The sequence below is a fragment of the Apostichopus japonicus genome, chromosome 16 (genome assembly GCF_037975245.1).
Source record: "Apostichopus japonicus isolate 1M-3 chromosome 16, ASM3797524v1, whole genome shotgun sequence".
Classification (NCBI taxonomy): Eukaryota; Metazoa; Echinodermata; class Holothuroidea; order Aspidochirotida; family Stichopodidae; genus Apostichopus; species Apostichopus japonicus.
This window is the reverse complement of record NC_092576.1, coordinates 9,338,364-9,357,373: the sequence shown is the minus strand read 5'-3', so window position 1 is coordinate 9,357,373 and position 19,010 is coordinate 9,338,364. Positions and strand designations below refer to the sequence as shown.

The 19,010-nt window shown below is 37.4% G+C and overlaps 2 protein-coding genes across 23 annotated transcripts in view; one reads left to right on the top strand and one right to left on the bottom strand.

Moving 5' to 3' along the window:
- The window catches only part of LOC139981981 (uncharacterized), a 471,811-nt gene that overhangs the window by 46,098 nt on the left and 406,703 nt on the right, over positions 1-19,010 (top strand). The gene's annotated exons all lie outside the window — the stretch shown is intronic.
- Positions 1-19,010, bottom strand: part of LOC139981990 (aqualysin-1-like) — an 87,677-nt gene that overhangs the window by 7,605 nt on the left and 61,062 nt on the right. For 5 of the 11 annotated variants that reach the window (XM_071994483.1, XM_071994490.1, XM_071994488.1 and 2 more), the window contains 8 exons: positions 8,605-8,716; positions 8,041-8,181; positions 7,636-7,765; positions 6,840-6,952; positions 6,291-6,453; positions 5,551-5,735; positions 4,704-4,875; positions 210-4,110 (listed from right to left, as the gene is read on the bottom strand). In XM_071994483.1, coding sequence (XP_071850584.1) covers positions 3,974-4,110; positions 4,704-4,875; positions 5,551-5,735; positions 6,291-6,453; positions 6,840-6,952; positions 7,636-7,765; positions 8,041-8,181; positions 8,605-8,712 — 1,149 coding nt within the window. In that variant the 5' untranslated portion in view covers positions 8,713-8,716 and the 3' untranslated portion in view covers positions 210-3,973. Of the gene's footprint in view, positions 1-209; positions 4,111-4,703; positions 4,876-5,550; positions 5,736-6,290; positions 6,454-6,839; positions 6,953-7,635; positions 7,766-8,040; positions 8,182-8,604; positions 8,738-9,073; positions 9,142-19,010 lie in introns of those variants that run through there. The other 6 variants (XM_071994491.1, XM_071994492.1, XM_071994489.1 and 3 more) reach the window with 5 other exon arrangements.

The window sequence follows — 19,010 nt, the reverse complement described above, 5'->3', positions numbered from 1 at the left end:
TGCTCCTTCTGCAAATACCTGTATCAAAGTTACACAACAATTCTACGATCAAATTGATATTGTCCATGACATGGAACATTTCCAGTGTTACAAACACATGTTACGTTCTCAGCGTGTCGTGTCACTACCAACAAGTAATTTTCGGTGACCAATAGACAATGGATGCAATTATCCGTCACCAAAACAAACTGTTAGTAACGTGGCATTACCTGATTCCGTGGTGATAACTACACATTTGTTGAGATTGTCTTTGTGAGTAATTGTTCCTGTCCAGCGTTTGTATAAGGTACCAAAGTTAAGTTTCGTAAGAACACACACATCCTGTAGCTTAAACATCTGCGTTTTGGAATCTATTTCTTTTGAATCCGAATAATATGCTATTAAGAAAAAAAGGACAAAATTACAAGCGTTAGTGTATCATCACGATTAATAATTCCAACATATTACATGCATAGTGACTGACTGCTTGATAAATATATAACGTAAGTCTTAACTTCTACAACAATGATGAAAGTTGATTAAGCTTTACACATATAATTAACATTCAAATATAAAATGAATAACATAGTTTGATACATGCTTATCTCAATTCTTACAACAAGTACTTTGAACGTCGAATTTATTTTGTTATTTCCCAATCACATATCAAAGCTTTGTGGACAAGAACATAATCGCAGTAAAGAAATGTAATTCTTGTAGTCAAATACACGGATCCACATAACATGTATGAAGTTATTCCACCATGATCTATTTTAGTTACGGTGTTTACAAGCAAGTGTCACATACACGCACCATCACATAGATTCCTTCTGCCTCCGGGAAGAAATCAAACATGGTTACTGGATAACATTGGCATTACTAATTGAATGTTGCAAGCTATTCGTAGCAATAAATCACATTCACATTACAATTTAACACTTACAGAGTTCTAAAACAGTACTTTTCCTAATTGTATTCTCTTCCCGTTCCCGCTCCATACTTTACTATTTACCCAATGAAGGTAGTTACTTGAGGAGCCACATGACACAGCTCTTAAATATGCCTTCACTATAGATAACAAATATTACTGCAAAACTCAAAATAAAACAAAACTGTTAGCAAACTGCTTATCCACTAAAAAGCATGTGTAAGAGAAATGTTTAAAAGTAAGATGGCCTGACGTTTCGATCCTAGCTAGATATACTACAGAGGCTGAATGACAAGTAACATAAACTAAAAGGGACACAATACAAACACAACACACAGATAGGTTTATGAGCAGGGTGAACACAAAATAGATTTATGTAAAAGGATTAGTTGACAAAGGGTGGAGAGAAAAACAAAAATTCACCTCTTCATCTTCCCTTGTTCCCCCTCTGTCAGCCCTCTTCTCCTAGCTATCTTCCACCTCTTTTCTCCACACTTTCCGCTCTTTAACCTTCTGCAGTTTATTCCCTACCCTCTTCCATTAATCTTCTCTTTGTTCCTCTACAGTTTATCTCCTACCTCTCATCTTCACCCTGTTGGCGTCTTCTCTCCACCTCAGTGGTGTTAGCCCAGTAGTTAACGCCGGTGCCTTTCAATCATAAGGTCCCTTGTTCGAGTCACTCCAAGATTAATGTATGCCGTCCAGTTACAGAGTTGTTGACAATTCATTTTTATGGACGTTAAAGATGAATGTAAGAGACTGACTTCGGTCAGCATGGAGCATATATTCGTTAATAATTACCTTACATTCACTCTTATACAGTACTTTATTTTGTTACTTTGCATTTTACTTTATTACACAGTACGGTACTTTGTTCATCTGTATCAAAATACATCTTGGTATGGAGGTATATCTACGTACCACGCTCGTGGATTACAATGTACCCTGAACAAAGTTATCAGATTCATTCTGGGTAAAGGTTTTTGTGATCACATTAACCATGCTGACTTCAAAACTCTTGGTATTTTTAACACTAGGGCTGAAAAGCTTCGTCTGAATCCTGTTTTTAATGTTTCTATGGTACCTCTCCAGTTTATATGAGGGAGAGTTTTATTAGAGTAAATAGTGTTCATAGCCATAACACAAGAGGTAGTACTTTCAATTTTCCACTTCACAAAATTAAAACGCACAGTGCTGGGTCTTTTTATTACAATGCAATTAAAACTGGAACAGGCTATGCCAAAGCCTACCTTTTAAAACATATGAATGTCTAGCTTGTAAATATCTTTCTTGCTTTTTATTTTTTACAGTGTTTGTATGCATGTTTTAGATGTTTTAATAGTAAATTTCTTATCTTTTGAATTTTTAAGGTTATAAGGACCCCTTTGGAAATAAGCTTTTAGCTTATATGGTTATTCTTGGCATGTTATTTTCTTTTTGATGCATTTAAGTATATTTCCATCTTGTATTTTAATTGTTTCTCTATATGTGCAATATTTTGTATGTAGATGATGAATGATAATTTGCTGAATAAAATCAAATAAAATCAAAATCATTATAGCTTTGGAGCTCTACGATAATAATATTTCAGGAAATATTCCTTTACTTTTGTTGTGTTTATTTATGCATCCCCTCTTATATTTCCTTGACCAACAATTTACCGCAGTCTTCATGATTTTATTCCCCTGAAAAACCTCATCAGGTCTTTATGAACCCTTCATCCGGTGGTAAACTACAACATGTAGGAGGCTACTCCCTATTAGAAATTATTACATGCCCTGAACCATTGTATTGCAAACATAGCCTAACTAGTATCCTAGCAAACAACGTAATATTCAAGTTTGTAAAGGTAAATGAAAAGAATATACATTAACGCGATTTGCATCAAGATATGTCGCTACATCTACAGTACCAAAACATCGCAATATAAGCACAATAATCCATAAATTGATATTTGTATATAAGTAAAACGATAAACCTGAAAGTATGTAGTGTGTGAGCCTTTATCAGTTCAGATCATACATGCACATAGTTCAGTCCGGCACTGTCTGTCACTTGAAAGTCAGTAAAGTGAGCTTGGTTGTAACATGGTTCTCTAAGAAATGTTTTGCTAGATGTCAAAACCTGCCAAATCTTAGGATTAAATGAAATTTTCTCACGGAAATAACCATGGACTGAGTATCTTTTAAAATTAAATTTTGGGGCCGATCCTAGTGACCTTCATGCGTCTTGTATTTACATACTTTTTAGGGTTTTGTAAGGTACACATCTATCAACATTGCTTGTAGTGTAGAATGTGTCTGATGCTCTATATCATAGGAGTGAGTTTTTAATTTCAAAGTCTATCAGTAGTAGACAAGTCACTCTCTTTTTTTTCCAACATCTTCACTATCTTTGATAATACATTCAATTGCAATGGCTTTATCCGTAATTTGGCAAACATAATTAATTATTCCAGGGTGTTTATTAGCAAAACCTTTCGTTCAAAAAATATTTCTTTAAACAATTCACTGTATAAATATGCCGCAGAGTGCAACTCTGGAGTCTCATAAAGTTTATATCAGGAAGGAGGAGGGAGTAGGAGGGGGACGTCTAAACCCCTACACGGGTTCAGCTTCACCTCCCTTAGTGCCTCAATCTCTCCTTTTCAAAAGCCCTTGATTCTCCTCTATTCCCTTTATGTCCCCATACCCAAATGGCTTGCCAATAACATTCCTGCCAACAGTCGATTACGGCACCGTTGACCTGTTGCAAAGCGGATACAAAATATCACTATAATGATAAAGAATCCAATAAACACATCTTCTTAGAATTTAAGTTAATTTCAAACTCATTTATTGTCAAAAAAGGGTGCCACCTTCATATTTGAAAGGGTCAAAAGCGATTGAATCTGTATTCCTGACAATAACATAATTGAATCGTTCAAATAAATTTTCTCCCGGCGAAAGTATAATATAATATTCACAGCCTAATCCATTGACACTTGAAAATGGAATGTTACATTATTTTTCTTTTCATTTCTTGAAGTTTACCAATCACCAGTTGGAAATACTTTTTTGTGATTATCTATCCGATGAACAAAAATTTGTTTACTGTGTCTGCAGGATTCACGATCGCATCAACAGTGGCGTCATTAGTTAGGATTTGTTTTACATCAATAGCTGTGTAATCTGGATTTAGCCCAAAGATGACAGCGGCAGCACCTGTTAAAGAGAATAGCCTCACCTTAAGTTTGTATCCTCATTGCTTAAATAAGTCAACGTAAACAAAACAAAAAGTTTAAATGTATCTGGTTGCACTTAGTTGTCAATTAAAACCTTACAGATATTGAGATCAATATAAAATAATTAAAAAAATACCCTCAGATATACCGTTACATTGGGATTACAGAAAATCTGTGTATTAAGTCTGTGTAAGGTCATTAATGTGGAAAAGCAATTGTTTAATAAAAGCGAAATCAGCTGTATAATAATCATTAAAATAAAAAGGTCAACGCTATATATTGACATTGGTAGTCACTTAAATCTTGGCTTTTACAGAGAGCACAAAATAGTAATTGTATTAGTATAAAACAGTGTTGTGTCCTAACTTAAAATAATATTCCCCCCATAGACTTTGAAAGATTACGCTCTTCAGCCTGTAGTTGTATTTGAAACGTACCAAAATACGTTTCATACTATCTATATTGACTAAAGTTGACAAACATATGAGTAAAGTATAGACCAAGAGACAACGGTTCAACAAACGGCTCAACAAATGTTGATGAAAAAAGTGCTTTATCTGCAAAAGCACCCACCTGCTACGTGAGAAGTTGCCACAGAAGACCCGGTAAGAGTAGCCGATGCAGTTGGACTGGAATGCCATGCAGAGGTAATACTGACACCAGGAGCGAAGATATCAACACATGATCCATAATTGGAAGTTGACAAACGATTGTCATTTATGTCCGAACCTGCCACGGTAAATGCCTAGAAAAGTGTTTAAACAAGATATTCTCACATTAACGATGGATCAGATATGACTAGTTTAATTGATGATTTTGAGTAAACTTGAAGATAGAGTTACTGTTATATGATATTTCACAATACGTTAAGTTAAGTTATAAAATATATGGAATATTGATCAAACGAGTCAATTCACAAAGAGGTTGTGATAATTTCATAACCGAAAAGTTTCCATATACGAATATGATCAGTGGGCAAAAAGTAATATTTTTGTCATAAAGTAATCCAAACGTAAGTATCAAATTTGGTTTTAAACTAATGCATAAAATTAAAATTCACAGCATTAATGTAAGATGATATTGCTATTTTAACTCTCATCATTTGTGGTTGAGTTATACCGGGCCTGTGGTCAAGTGGATAAAGGCAGTGGCAGTTGAAGGCTTTGAAGCTTAGCAATCGTGAGGTTCCGGGGTCGATACCTGGCCGGGTTATAGTAAGGTGGGTTTTTCATCCAAGAGCAATGAACGGTCCCATATGAAATGACTTTCGTCACCCGATGAGTAAGTTATAATCCACAAGTCCCTGCGGGTTCTCCCACAGTTTTGATCATTTAAGCGTCGTAAAACTAACTACTGATTATTATTATGATTACTAAAGTCATTTTGCAACCACAAATAATAGCTCTAAAGTTTTACATACATCTACAGCACCACTAGGAGACACGCTACAAGCGTCAGTATTACTGTTCCCAGCAGCAACGATGACTGGTATACCAGCGTTGTTCATATTAGTCACAGCCTCATCTTGGGCTGCACTTTTTGAACCACCGATAGACATTGACGCTACAGCTGGCCTTGCACCGTTATTTATGACGTAATTCATTCCTGGAATAGAAGAAACGTCAACTTGCTTTGTAGTTACATTAATGTAAGAACAATAAAGTGCTTGAAACAGGAAACAAATCTATTCAACCATTGTCTTTATTTCAACCACTGAGGTTTGTGTAAGGTGGTTTCGATCACAAAGCAATCTCTATCTGATGGTTCTCTGATAAGGGACTGGTCTCCTTCAGGTTATCAGATATGATCTATCCATGGTATTTGCCGCATATTCAGTTAGATTTACAACTTTCTTACGACTTTTGAATAGGGTTTGCTTTAATTATTACATAAATTAACACATAACATAGGTTTGACGTGACCAAAATACTCCAATTGTTCTCATTCCAGTGTGTTCGTAGTAAAGGAATTATTGCCAATAGTAAAAAGAAAAGGACGGAAGGTCTAAAAGTTATATTTTCTTGACTGTTCATAAGCTAGTTAAAAATAAGCTACAAATAAGCTATACGAAATAGCTAAAGAACCTGTGATTCCTAACAGTTATTGTCTACCAACACATGTAAAGAAGGCATTGTATCGCTTTGCTTCCAATGTACTTACCGTCGAGTATACCTGAGAGGGATCCATAACCCATACAGCTCAGTACCCGTACTCCGTACACATTAGCTGAAGATGCGACACCGTATGTGTGTCCAGCGGCGACGCCGGCACAATGCGTACCGTGTCCGTTGCAGTCAACACCCTGTGATAGGGTAAAATATACCTGAACGATTACGGATACATTATAGCTAGTTTATATATTTCAGAACTTGCTTGGGGGAGAACAAAAACTGGAAGTGCGAAACATTGGGTGCGCTGGAGTCTTGCGAAGGCGAAAGCCTGCGACGTATAGCATCCATTCACCACACACAGTCATGTAGCAATGCTGAAACAGTTCTTGATAATATACCACTTTAATAACAATTAACAACACATCATGATAGCTCATCTTGTTATCTAATTGTAATTAAAACATAGAGGTGACGACTAAGCCATATTTTCTGTTAATAGATACTGGTGATAAAGAAAAGGCCGGAGAACCATATTAGAGTCCTTTTACGTTTGTCCTTTTCTACGTGAAATGAATGAGAAGATAATGGTGTTTCTTACATTTCCATTGACAAAATCCATATCACTCGATGTTGAGGCACGACCACCGAAGTCTTCATGAGTTGTTGTTATTCCTGTATCTAAGACATAGATATGTGCATCCTCACCATTTCCTTTGAAATAAAAGGAACGAGGAATGTCTGTCTATTGGAGTATACTACATAACTTTACAGTAGAGTCACCGATGATATCATGGAACGTCAACTAAAGGTTTAGTTTGAGGGCTTTGGATAATTTTAGCTGGCTATTGTTCAGGTGACAAAGTTCAAGTATTAAAGTATGAGCAGCTCACGCAACACATTTCATATATTTGTGTTACTGCTGGAGTTATGAACATTAAGACATTAAGTCACCCAAGAAGAGCAAACCCCCGAAAGTGCAATTAATGCGCCAGTTCTACTCGCATGAGCCGGTCGACATGGTCAGAAATCGTTCATGACATATTTCTGGACAAACAAATGACTAAATGTAGATTAAAAGCTTGAATAGATATATTTTAAGTCCCTGCATACATCAGATAACTAGATGTTGGCATCATATAGAAGATGAAAAAGCATGACCTGCAACTTCATATGTAATGGAGAACAGTCAAACGTCTGCTACTTACGTATGTTTATGTTTATTTCATGTGTGATCTATGAAGCGTCTATTTGGCGAATATGGTTCCGTCGTGATAAAACATTTATGTAATGTCAACTCAGTTATTTTGACGTTTCCCTTTAAAGAGGGCGTGATAGTATGTTTTTAGACTATTGATTGAATGACACCTCTTCTGAACAGGTTTATTAAAACTTACCTCTCGGCGAATATTTTCCATCAAGGGTTAAGCTGCGTTGATCGATCCTGTCTAGACCCCATGATGCAACTGACTGCATTTGAAACAAACTATCTTCTTCAACAAAACGGACACAGCTCATCTTTCTGATCTATAGTAAGTACACAAGATGCACAGTGAGATTTTGCCATGTCATTAAAGATGAGACTTTGCAATGAGTCAGATTATACTTTGCAATGTTATTTAAGACGGTAGTATAGGCTGGATCGTACACAGCTGTTTCTAAAGGCTTTATTAAAACAATGAGAACCAAACAAAGGTTTAATTTAACAATCAAATCCCATCAATAAATAGATACTTAAGAATGAAATGGTAGACTAGCAGTGATTTACATGGTTTCTCTTCATATACTTCAAACATACTCACGAAGCCTAACGCCGATTTACTCAAGGTAGCAGAGAATCCGTTCAGTGAGCTACCGTATATGCGATTGATCCTACCACCAATGGAGGAGAAGAATGGCGAGTTATCGAGCATTATAATCACTCTGTACACACTGACGTCATCCTGTGATATGAAAAGAAAACATACCATCAGCCAAAACAAATGCTTAGAGTTAGGTTTGCTTTCTGTGTCTGTGATGGGAGTCCATGATGTGTCACCGCCTACTTACAAACCACCCATACTGATAACAAATGAATCGTTCACGGATCGTCGACAATAATATGATGATTCCTGTTAAATAGTTAGTGCCAAACTTATTTCAGAAAGTGACAAAGAAAGACATTTTCGTTTTATTATCCGATATCTCTACATTGTGTACATTACCAGCAAAATCCGAGTCAATCCTTGGCCGGATGGTTTGGATGAGGAATAACAAGTCAAAATATTTGACATTTACACCCTACTTTTTCTTAGTGAAATTAAGAAGGAAAGGTTTCAAGCGAATATGAAAGAGCATGACGACTTAAGATAATTTGGTCTCCTTACCTTTAGCACAACCACGTAGGAACCGTCGATTTTAGTTTTGGCGGTCAACAACGGGGATATGCTAGCGTTGGACGCGACTGCCAACAGTATAACAAGAAACAGATTCATTTTCAAGTTTTCAAGTTTTAGCTACCTAAATAAAGAAAGGAATGAATCAATGAACGAATGAATGAACCAATGAACTGAAAATTTAAACTAAAAACACAACCATTTCTTTGCCCTGCTAAAATTAAAATAATTGATTTCAACCAATGTAGAATTGAAAGTGAAGAAAATGTACAAAGAAATTCAACGTTATTATTTAGAAACTTTATAGTCTGAAATAGTTCAGACAGCGGTCTTTCACATTTATATATTTATATATACAATTTTAGATTATTAAATTATATAACTATTTTAAATTTATAATTAAAGTTAGATTGAAAGTGAAGTAGATTTATCAATTCGGCGATATTATTTCGAAACTTACCGATTTCACCGTCTTCAATAGGCTGTGTTAGAGTGATATCGATACACAGCGGTCTTGCACTTTCAATTGTTTACATGTACCACGGTACGAGATTACTGAAAGCCTTTGGAAGATTTCAATACATGGGAAATGATTATCTGATCCAGCTGATATAACAAGGCCACATATGAACAATAAACATTACAAATAAAAGTGAGGGAAACGTTTGTGAAGTTGTATTGTGCAGTCAGTAAACCCTGCAGAGAAGTATACAGATTGATATCATGTTTTTCAAATACAAGTTTACGCATTGAGTGGAGAGTATATTAAAACACGGATGATGTCTTAGCTAAATATTAGCAAAATCAATGAGATAACTTTACACTGTGAGGCTCTCTTTCAATAAATATATTACTAGCTGAAGCTCATTTTGAAGTTCTTTGCTCCTTATTTTTTGTTTCATAGATATGAGAAAGGCAAGTTTTTTTTAAGTCGAGGCATGATAAAGTATGACAAGATGTTTGACATAATTAATTAAATTATTAAGTTGTAATACACAAACATTAATGTTATGCCTGCATACTTCTTTATAAGCCTTAACCACGAGACCCTTAGTCCACTCCCGCCAGAATAAAGGAATATAGAATACGGAATCACCAACACCGAAAAAATACCAACATCAAACACCTATCAGAATGATAGACAAAACACCGATCGTGTCAGCCAGTGTATGTAGGTTACTTTAACTCCCACCTGATTAGAAGAATATAGAATATGGAATCACCAACACCCAAAATACACCAACACCAAACACCTATCAGAATGATAGACAAAACACCGATCGTATCAGTAAGTGTTAGTTGGTTACTTTAACTCCCATCTGACTAGAAGAATATAGAATATAGAATCACCAACACCGAAAAAACACAAACACCAAACACCTATCAGAATGATAATCAAAAAACCGATCGTATCAGTTAGTGTATGTAGGATACTTTAACTCACACTTGACTAGAAGAATATAGAATATAGAATCACCAACACCGAAAAAATACCAACACCAAACACCTATCAGAATGATAGACAAAACACCGATCGTATCAGTAAGTGTTAGTTGGTTACTTTAACTCCCATCTGACTAGAAGAATATAGAATATAGAATCACCAACACCGAAAAAACACAAACACCAAACACCTATCAGAATGATAATCAAAAAACCGATCGTATCAGTTAGTGTATGTAGGATACTTTAACTCACACTTGACTAGAAGAATATAGAATATAGAATCACCAACACCGAAAAAATACCAACACCAAACACCTATCAGAATGATAGACAAGACACCGATCGTATCAGTTAGTGTATGTAGGTTACTTCAACTCCCGCCTGACTAGAAGAATATAGAATCACCAACACCGAAAAAACACCACCACCAAACACCTATCAGACAGATAGACAAAACACCGATCGTATCAGTTAGTGTATGTAGGTTACTTTAACTCCCATCAGACTAGAAGAATATAGAATATGGAATCACCAACACCGAAAAAAATACCAACACCAAACACCTATCAGAATGATAGACAAAACACCGATCGTGTCAGTTAGTGTATGTAAGTTAGTTTAACTCCCACCTGACAAGAAGAATATAGAATATGGAATCACCAACACCGAAAAAATACCAACACCAAACACCTATCAGAATGATAGACAAAACACCGATCGTGTCAGTTAGTGTATGTAAGTTAGTTTAACTCCCACCTGACAAGAAGAATATAGAATATGGAATCACCAACACCGAAAAAATACCACCACCAAACACCTATCAGAACGATAGACAAACCACCGATTGTATCAGTTAGTGTATGTAGGTTACTTTAACTCCCACCTGACTAGAAGAATATAGAATATAAAATCACCAACACCGAAAAAACACCAACACCAAACACCTATCAGAATGATAGACGAGACACCGTTCGAATCAGTTAGTGTATATAGGTTACTTTAAATCCCACCTGACCAGAAGAATATATGATATAAAATCACCAACACCGAAAAAACACCAACACCAAACACCTATCAGAATGATAGACGAGACACCGTTCGAATCAGTTAGTGTATATAGGTTACTTTAAATCCCACCTGACCAGAAGAATATATGATATGGAATCACCAACACCGCAAAAATACCAACACCAAACACCTATCAGAATGATAGACGAAACACCGTTCGTACCAGTTAGAGTATGTAGGTTACTTTAGCAGTCTGACAGTTGTAATTGCGTTAAATAATCACATCATCTTCAACATGTAATATTTTGTTCCATTGAAGATTGTATGTGATAATGTAATATAATGTTAGCTAATACATTTTCACTATAAAGGCATGTACATAGTAACTATAGTATCCTTTCTTTTCAATGCCGACGATGCTTTAACTAACATCCATACAGAAAAGTGTCTAAGATAAAACATCGATTCCTTGTAGGTGAAAGATTCTGCTTCGACAAATATCTGTACCAAAAAGACGAATGCGTAAATTAAGACGCATCAATGTGAATTCGAAAAAACCTAGTATTCTGAAATCAGAATAAAACGCTTTCCGAATGCCAGAAATATTTTACTGTATTGTCTTTTACCTATCTCTGTAGCGCCACCTTCTTTAGAAATAAACGAAACTAGAAGGCTGAACGCCGACAAAATTTTCCTGAGTAAATCGTTTTGTTTCATGTACCGGACATGGAATATGTCAGTTCCTTGAACCCACAAACAACCATTTATAAATAAAACATGCTGTTCTTTGCAACTACTGTTCTGACAGAAATAACACATGGAGAAATTCCCAAGGGACGGTTCTTAGTCCATTGTCGGTCTTAGTGCACATATATGCATGGTTTGAATCTATGCTATACATAAAGGATAGTGTAATGGGAATGACATGGTCAAACACACTAAAAAAAACTTCAACAATGTTCATTGCTTTGAAGCAACAAATGACTACACTAAATCACGAAAATGTGTTATTTATCAATTTAAATGAGACAGGCCTCTTGATAATGTGAAAACTGGCTTGGTGTTTAACTTGATATTTTTTTTTAAGTTATTAGCATGATGGATTACGTTTGAAGAATAGTAATTGGAAGACTCGCATGACTATGGCAAATCAATATCATTTATTGATCATGATTGTAGTATTTTATACTACAATGGGTATATTTTACCAAGTTTAGATTAGTGCAGTTTAGAGTGAAGTACTTTAAATAATAGTGAAAGTACAAAAAGCGCTAGCTTGAATAGTTATTAATGCAACTGTCAAAAATAGATATCGAGATTTATTTTAACTCTTATTATGGCAGGCTATTGACAATACAACGAAGGATAATATATTAATTATGACTTATATATACATCTGTAAATGGAGAAACCTCTTAGTATACTTCGGACATGTTTACTTATACATATCAACATATTACATATTTACATTTTTTCAAGGCGGAAAAACCTATTACAAAAAGAAAATTTTCTCATCTTGCTTCATATAAATGGAATCAGTTGCCACTTGAGATAACAAAAATTAAACACTGTATTAATTTTCTTTTATTTAAAGACGTTATGAAATGGCAATTTTTTTCTTTATCATCGTATTCTGTACACTCGTAGCTTTCCAATGTTACCCGATTTGTGTCAAACCAAGCTTGCATCCTCGAGGAATAAACGATCAAACATTCGAGGTTAATGAAAGCTTTCTAAAAAAATATTGTATTTACGGTAATGCGGCGTGACGTCAGTCGAGAAACTCAGCTCACTCCCGAGACGCTCAGTGGCGTAGGAAGGTACTTTTGAGTGGGGGGGGGGGGGGCTGAAGACTGATGGCCGGCCTGGGGGAGGGGTCTATTTTTGAATTTCCAGGTGTCCTCAGATGCAATTTGGTGCAATATAGTACACTTCAACCCACCCACTCCATTTTGTATATAATTTTGCATTTTCACCTGGCCTTAGATGCAAGTTGGTGTTCCAAATGAGATATTTTTCTCATTTGGGAATGAAAAAGGGGTTTTCTGACTCGCGAAGCGGGGGGGGGGGGACGGAATGATACATCCGCCCCTCCATATTTTTCACAAGCCCTCAGCCCCCACCGGTTCCTACGCTCTTGGAGACGCTGTTTACATTCTTAAACGTCTGAGAACACACAACATTACACTATTGCAGCGCTCCGTAGTAATTGAGATTTGGTGTTTGGAGTTTTGTTTTCACGTAAGTTTATCTCGTAACTGTTCAATATGCCTAGCCGATATGTGGTATCAGGTTGTTCCACCACAAGTAAAGACGGGTTTCTACTGCAAGCTTTTCCAAAAGATGACAGAAATCAAAGAATTTGAACACGACTCGTTCAAAACACTACACATACACAACGTTACGAGTGCCTGTAGGCCTATACTGTTGCCAAATTACTTGTTATGACCATAGCGTAGGCCTCCTTGATACAGCAAATGACGAGGTTTTTTTTGGTTACTTAATATTTTGCACAAAACTTATAGCCAGTTGGTTTAAGAACAATCAATACTAGATCTGCAAGTTTTCTTTTGTGGTAAAACTGGCGTTGTGTTGAGATTTTACGCAGTGGCGTAGGAAGGTACTTTTGATTGGGGGGCTGAAGAATTTGGTGCAATATAGCACACTTCAGCACCCACTCCATTTTGTAAATAATTTTGCATTTTCACCTGGCCTTAGATGCAATTTGGTGCTCCAAATGAGATTTTTTTCTCATTTGGAAATGAAAAAGGGGTTTTCTGACTTGCGAAGCGGGGGGCGGAATGAAGCTTTCGCCCCACCATATTTTTCACTGGGGGGGCTGGCGCCCCAGCCCCCCGGTTCCTACGCCCTTGATTTTACGTAACAGTTGGATGGTACAATTACACGGGCTAACCTGTTATTCAACGTCTATTAGTTAGGTCTAGACCCCATGTTACCACTACTAGTACTATAGGGTTGCACTGTACAGAATGTCACATTTTCCTTGCATTGTAAGACACAAAATTCTAGAAGCTTTGCTACGAAGTTCAATAGCAGGATCATCGACATTCGAGATAATTTAAATCATATGATGGTCTTAATAACGGTGGTTTTGTTTATGCTAAACCGACCACATTCGGTTCAGTGTCGTCCAACCGTTCTGCTCTCGGCCATCGGGATCGTTTTAAAATTCTTCTGCAAGGGGCTCAATTGATAGGGAAAACACCGATATTATCTTCATCACCCTTGAAAACTATTTCCTGCTCTTCTTTATCAAGAAAATAATTTTCGTCAAAGCTTACGAATGTCCTGAGAGGTGAAGTCCTACATCCTCGGAATCGGAAGATTCGGGAGAAGACATTTTCAATTGATGAGAAGAGTGTTGTGGTTACATGTAGTAAACTGTGTAACGTCGTATCGGTAAACAGCGGGGAGTCGGCTTTGGCTGAAATGGTTCCTTTGACGTCAAAGGAACTGCTGTGGGCAGCTTTTATTTAACGAGTGGCAGCTCGAGAGGTCTCTAGGGGATACTTTGACAGCGAATTTCTGGCGTTTGAAGCCGTTTTTACGGAAAGTTGTGCATGGGTGGTGTTGTAGTAATGTAGAAAAACCATTCCAAGACATGATTTTTTTTCATTTCATAACCCCTTTAAGTTATGTTTGGATTTTTTTTAAAGGGAGATTAGCACTTTGCTATCCTAGTGTTTTAACTCTCTTATTAGATTGTTGTAACAATTTCTTTCATCATGCCGGAGATTCCTTTGAAACTTAGGGACATGCCAAAATAAACATGTTTGGTTTTCATGTATTGTCTTCACAAATTCACTTTGCAGACATTTCTCTGCTGGCCCTTCCTGCTGATACAGTATAAATGATAAAACAATGACCTTTCGTTTACAACTACTGTGAATAAAAGTTGATAACAGCAGATTGTGCTCATGATTTAGAATAATGTAAAACTACAGGTGCTGCCTCCCCCATCCCTAGGCTATAGTGAAGGTAAATTATTAAATACAAATGTGAAGTTAAGTTGCTGAGATTAGAGACTGGATGTTAATATTTGTAACCCCTTCTATTAATTTATCTGAATGATTCTGCGTATTCACTGTCAAGAATCTACAGTATGACACACTCAGATCGTGTGTTTGCTGTAAAGTATTGTTTACATACACACAAGGGCGTATTTCTAACGTAGTTAAGGGTAAAAACTACATTCATCGAATCATTCTGACCTGTTTAGTCATATGCGGTAAGAATTACTTATAGGTGCGTTCGACTCCTCTACTCGCGTAGCAACTCGAGTAATCTTCTCGACGTCAGTTAACTTCGTTACGCATGCGTGGTGAATAGACGACACGAACGACTGAATGGGCAAAACGTCATGAAGTAGTCGTATTGATAGTGTGGTTTATATGTTATTATTATTTATTATTTAACATTAAAGGGTATACTCGGTTAGCGTAAAGCTTATCTCCCCGAGGCCCTGAAATAAAAAACAAATAGTGAAATGAAAAATATAAACATAATAAAATAATAATAATTGTAAAATAAAATAAAACAACAGAGCATGGATGCCCAGACAAGAAGGAGAAAAGTTTGCATTGCTATGATTCTACAGATTTATCTCCAGGAATGTGAGATGCAACAATTAATTGCTATGCAGCATACTAAGGCGTTTTTTCCAGTCATGTCGGCTGAAAAGCTGTAAGCTGGAAAGGGAAGAGGTTCCTCGAGTAGTTGGAATTTCGGAAAACATTGTGCATCGATACGACGACCTTGATTTCAAGTTTCATTTAGACTAGACAGCTCCACCGCAGAAATACTTATAAATCAATTAGCGAGCTCGAATATTCCAACGCCCGAAAACTGGTGGCACGAAATCAGTGACACAGAAAAAACAGCTCCTAATGTTTCTGTGGTTCGTTGGTAAGTACGCCTATAGTTGTTGCTGCTTTTTCTTTGTGGTCTCCCTGCATGGAAATGCATTCCAAGAAATGGTGTGACACTGGTACTGCACCTATAACACTATCCTCTTCACTGTACGTGCCTCCATTGACCCGCATACATCAGTCATCATAAAGTCATGCTAGTAAACAACTGTTATAAGCTTGGTCCCCGTACTCTTTGTAAGTACTTTGGCCAGCATGCCGATGTATAGGCCTATATAGTTCCATGTCAGGTTTACGTACGTAGATGCCAGGCCGGCCTGCAGGATTTGATTGGGCTGTTTTAGAGTGACTTAGTTAATAATCTTTCAATAAGATCACATTTTCTTCTTCTATAGGCAACATTGAGAGCTTCAGGACAATGTCTGGCAGATTTGGGGTGTCTCAGTCCACATATCACAATGTTTGCTGCAGAGTTGCTTAATCCAAAGTAACAGATGTTATGCCACGACTTGTTTCCTGGTCAGTTAGTGATGCTAGCAAGCGAGCTGTATCTGAAGGATTCCGAAGGATTGGGAGGCTGCCAAATACCCTTGGTGCAGTCGACGGCACACACATCAGAAATTCCCACAGTCATGTGAAGCAATTCTATTCAATGCAGTTACAGGGAGTGTGTACCAGTAATTTACTTTTCAAACACGTCCTGACTGGATGACCTGGCAGTGTTCACGATACAAGATTGTTCAGCAATTGCTCTTTAATGGGGGATGATAAAAAATTCCCTCCTGGATTTAATTGTTAGGTGATTCTGCCTACCCACTTTTGCGGTACCTCATAACTCCCTTTAGAGATTATGGAAATCTGGGATTCGAGGAAAGAAGATTCAATCAAGAATTGAGTCGCCAGCGGAATGTCCTAGAGCGTGCGTTTGGTCATTTGAAGGGGCGGTTTCCTCGCCTACAATTTTTTAGAGCAGAGGATACAAAATTTCTTTGTAAGACCATACTGGCAGCCTGCACCCTTCATAATGTGTGCATTATGAATGACGATGAGCCTAGGGAGTAGTTTCACGAAAACCGTGACCATGATCGACAGAGATCAGCAGGATTATCCTTACAACGAAGAAGTAACAGGCCAGGAGCAGTGGCGTCACCAGACTTTTCAATTTGGGGGGGGGGGGGGCACATGAGAGCACCAGAATTTGAAGGGGGGCACTTAGGTGGATACGGATCGCCGCCCTGGGTGTAACAAGTAGTTGTTTTTAGTTGGTTGCACCCGACGATTCGCTTGCCTTATAAACGTGTCTACTTTGTATGGCGGTTTCCCGAGTTATGTCTCCCTGCTGGATCGGTCGCGAACGCCTCCAATCGATTATACCGATTGAAACATGGTGTCAGAAGTCACAAGAATATAAATTGTTATCGGACCTGCAAAATCGAGGACGATTTTAAAGAATGAAATAGAACATTTCGCGATCACGTTTTAACGACAGTTACTACAAGGATCAGTTCTGCGACGTGTGCCGTTCTAGTCCTATGGAACTGAAAGTGATATGCTAGTACAGTAGGGGCCTATATTGGGGATTGACATAGCATAAGTTATACATTGCCACTGTAGTACTACCCGCCCATATACTTAGCCTAGTAATATCAGTTCAGTGTAGGATAAAATGGAACAATTAAAGCCACCAAATACCCCTGATTTTCAATCACCGCAACTTCCCCAAGTATGGAAGCGGTGGAGAGAGGAATTTACTCTCTATTGTGATTTGGCATTATCAGGAAAAGAGGATAATGTCCTAGTCAAAATGTTTAAGTATCTTATTGGCACACACGGCAGAGAGATATATGAAACACTAGAATTCCCGGTCACTAGTCTTCCAGAAGGGAGAACACTTGCAGAGATAATAACTGCATTTGATACGCATTGTGATCCAAAGAAAAATGAAACTGTGGAACGTTACAAATTTTTCACAAGAAACCAGGAACCCGGTGAATCAGTTGAAAGATACATAACTGAGATTAAGTTATTATCGCAAACGTGTAATTTTGATTCGCTGCAAGATTCACTGATACGAGACCGTATTGTGGTTGGAATTAAAGATATGAATCTGAGGGAACGACTACTCAGAATACCAGACCTAAAGCTAGAGAAGTGCATTGAAACATGCAGAGCTTCTGAATTGTCGAAGGAGAGGATGAAAGTTATGGATTCATCCGATTCTGTACATGCAGTGAAGGGCAACGACAGCCAAAACAAAAAGGATATGACAAAGACGAGACAAACAAAGGGTAAAGGTCAGTCATTCAAAAGTAGAGGGCAGTCCACCAATTGTAAATATTGTGGATATGGTCACAAACCAGGTCGAGATAACTGTCCAGCGTATGGAAAAGAATGTCGAGTGTGTCATAAACAAAACCATTTTGCTTCCATGTGCAAATCAACGAAGGGAACCAAGAAGGTGAATCAACTTGACACACAGAATCAAAGCAGCACTGATGACGAGTATGATGAAATCAACTCCGTGACTTTGTTGACCAATGAAGGAAAGGTCAATAAAATTAATGAAACAAAGACCTCCAGTCCTGTCAACCAGATTTATGCCAAAATGATGGTTGGAGAAAATGAGGTAAAATTTCAACTCGACACTGGAGCAACTTGCAACATACTACCTGCGAAATATGTTGACAAGACGAATGTCATCATGGACCAGAATGAAGTTCTTTCCATGTACAATAAAACTGCAATCACACCACTGGGACGCACGAAAGTCAAATTGGTGAATCCAAGGAATAACAAAAAATACAAGGCAGAGTTTGTTATTCTTGATGGTGAATGCACACCTCTACTGGGAAGTAAGGCAGTCCAGTACATGAACCTGGTGAAAGTACAGTACGACAATACAGAAGTCCCAGAGTGGAGAAATGACGACAGAAACTTTGTTGCATAAATACAAAGATATATTTGAAGGGACCGGTAAACTTAAAGGGGAATATCACCTTGACGTCGACCCAAACATCAAACCTGTGGTCCACCCACCCAGAAAGGTTCCTGTTG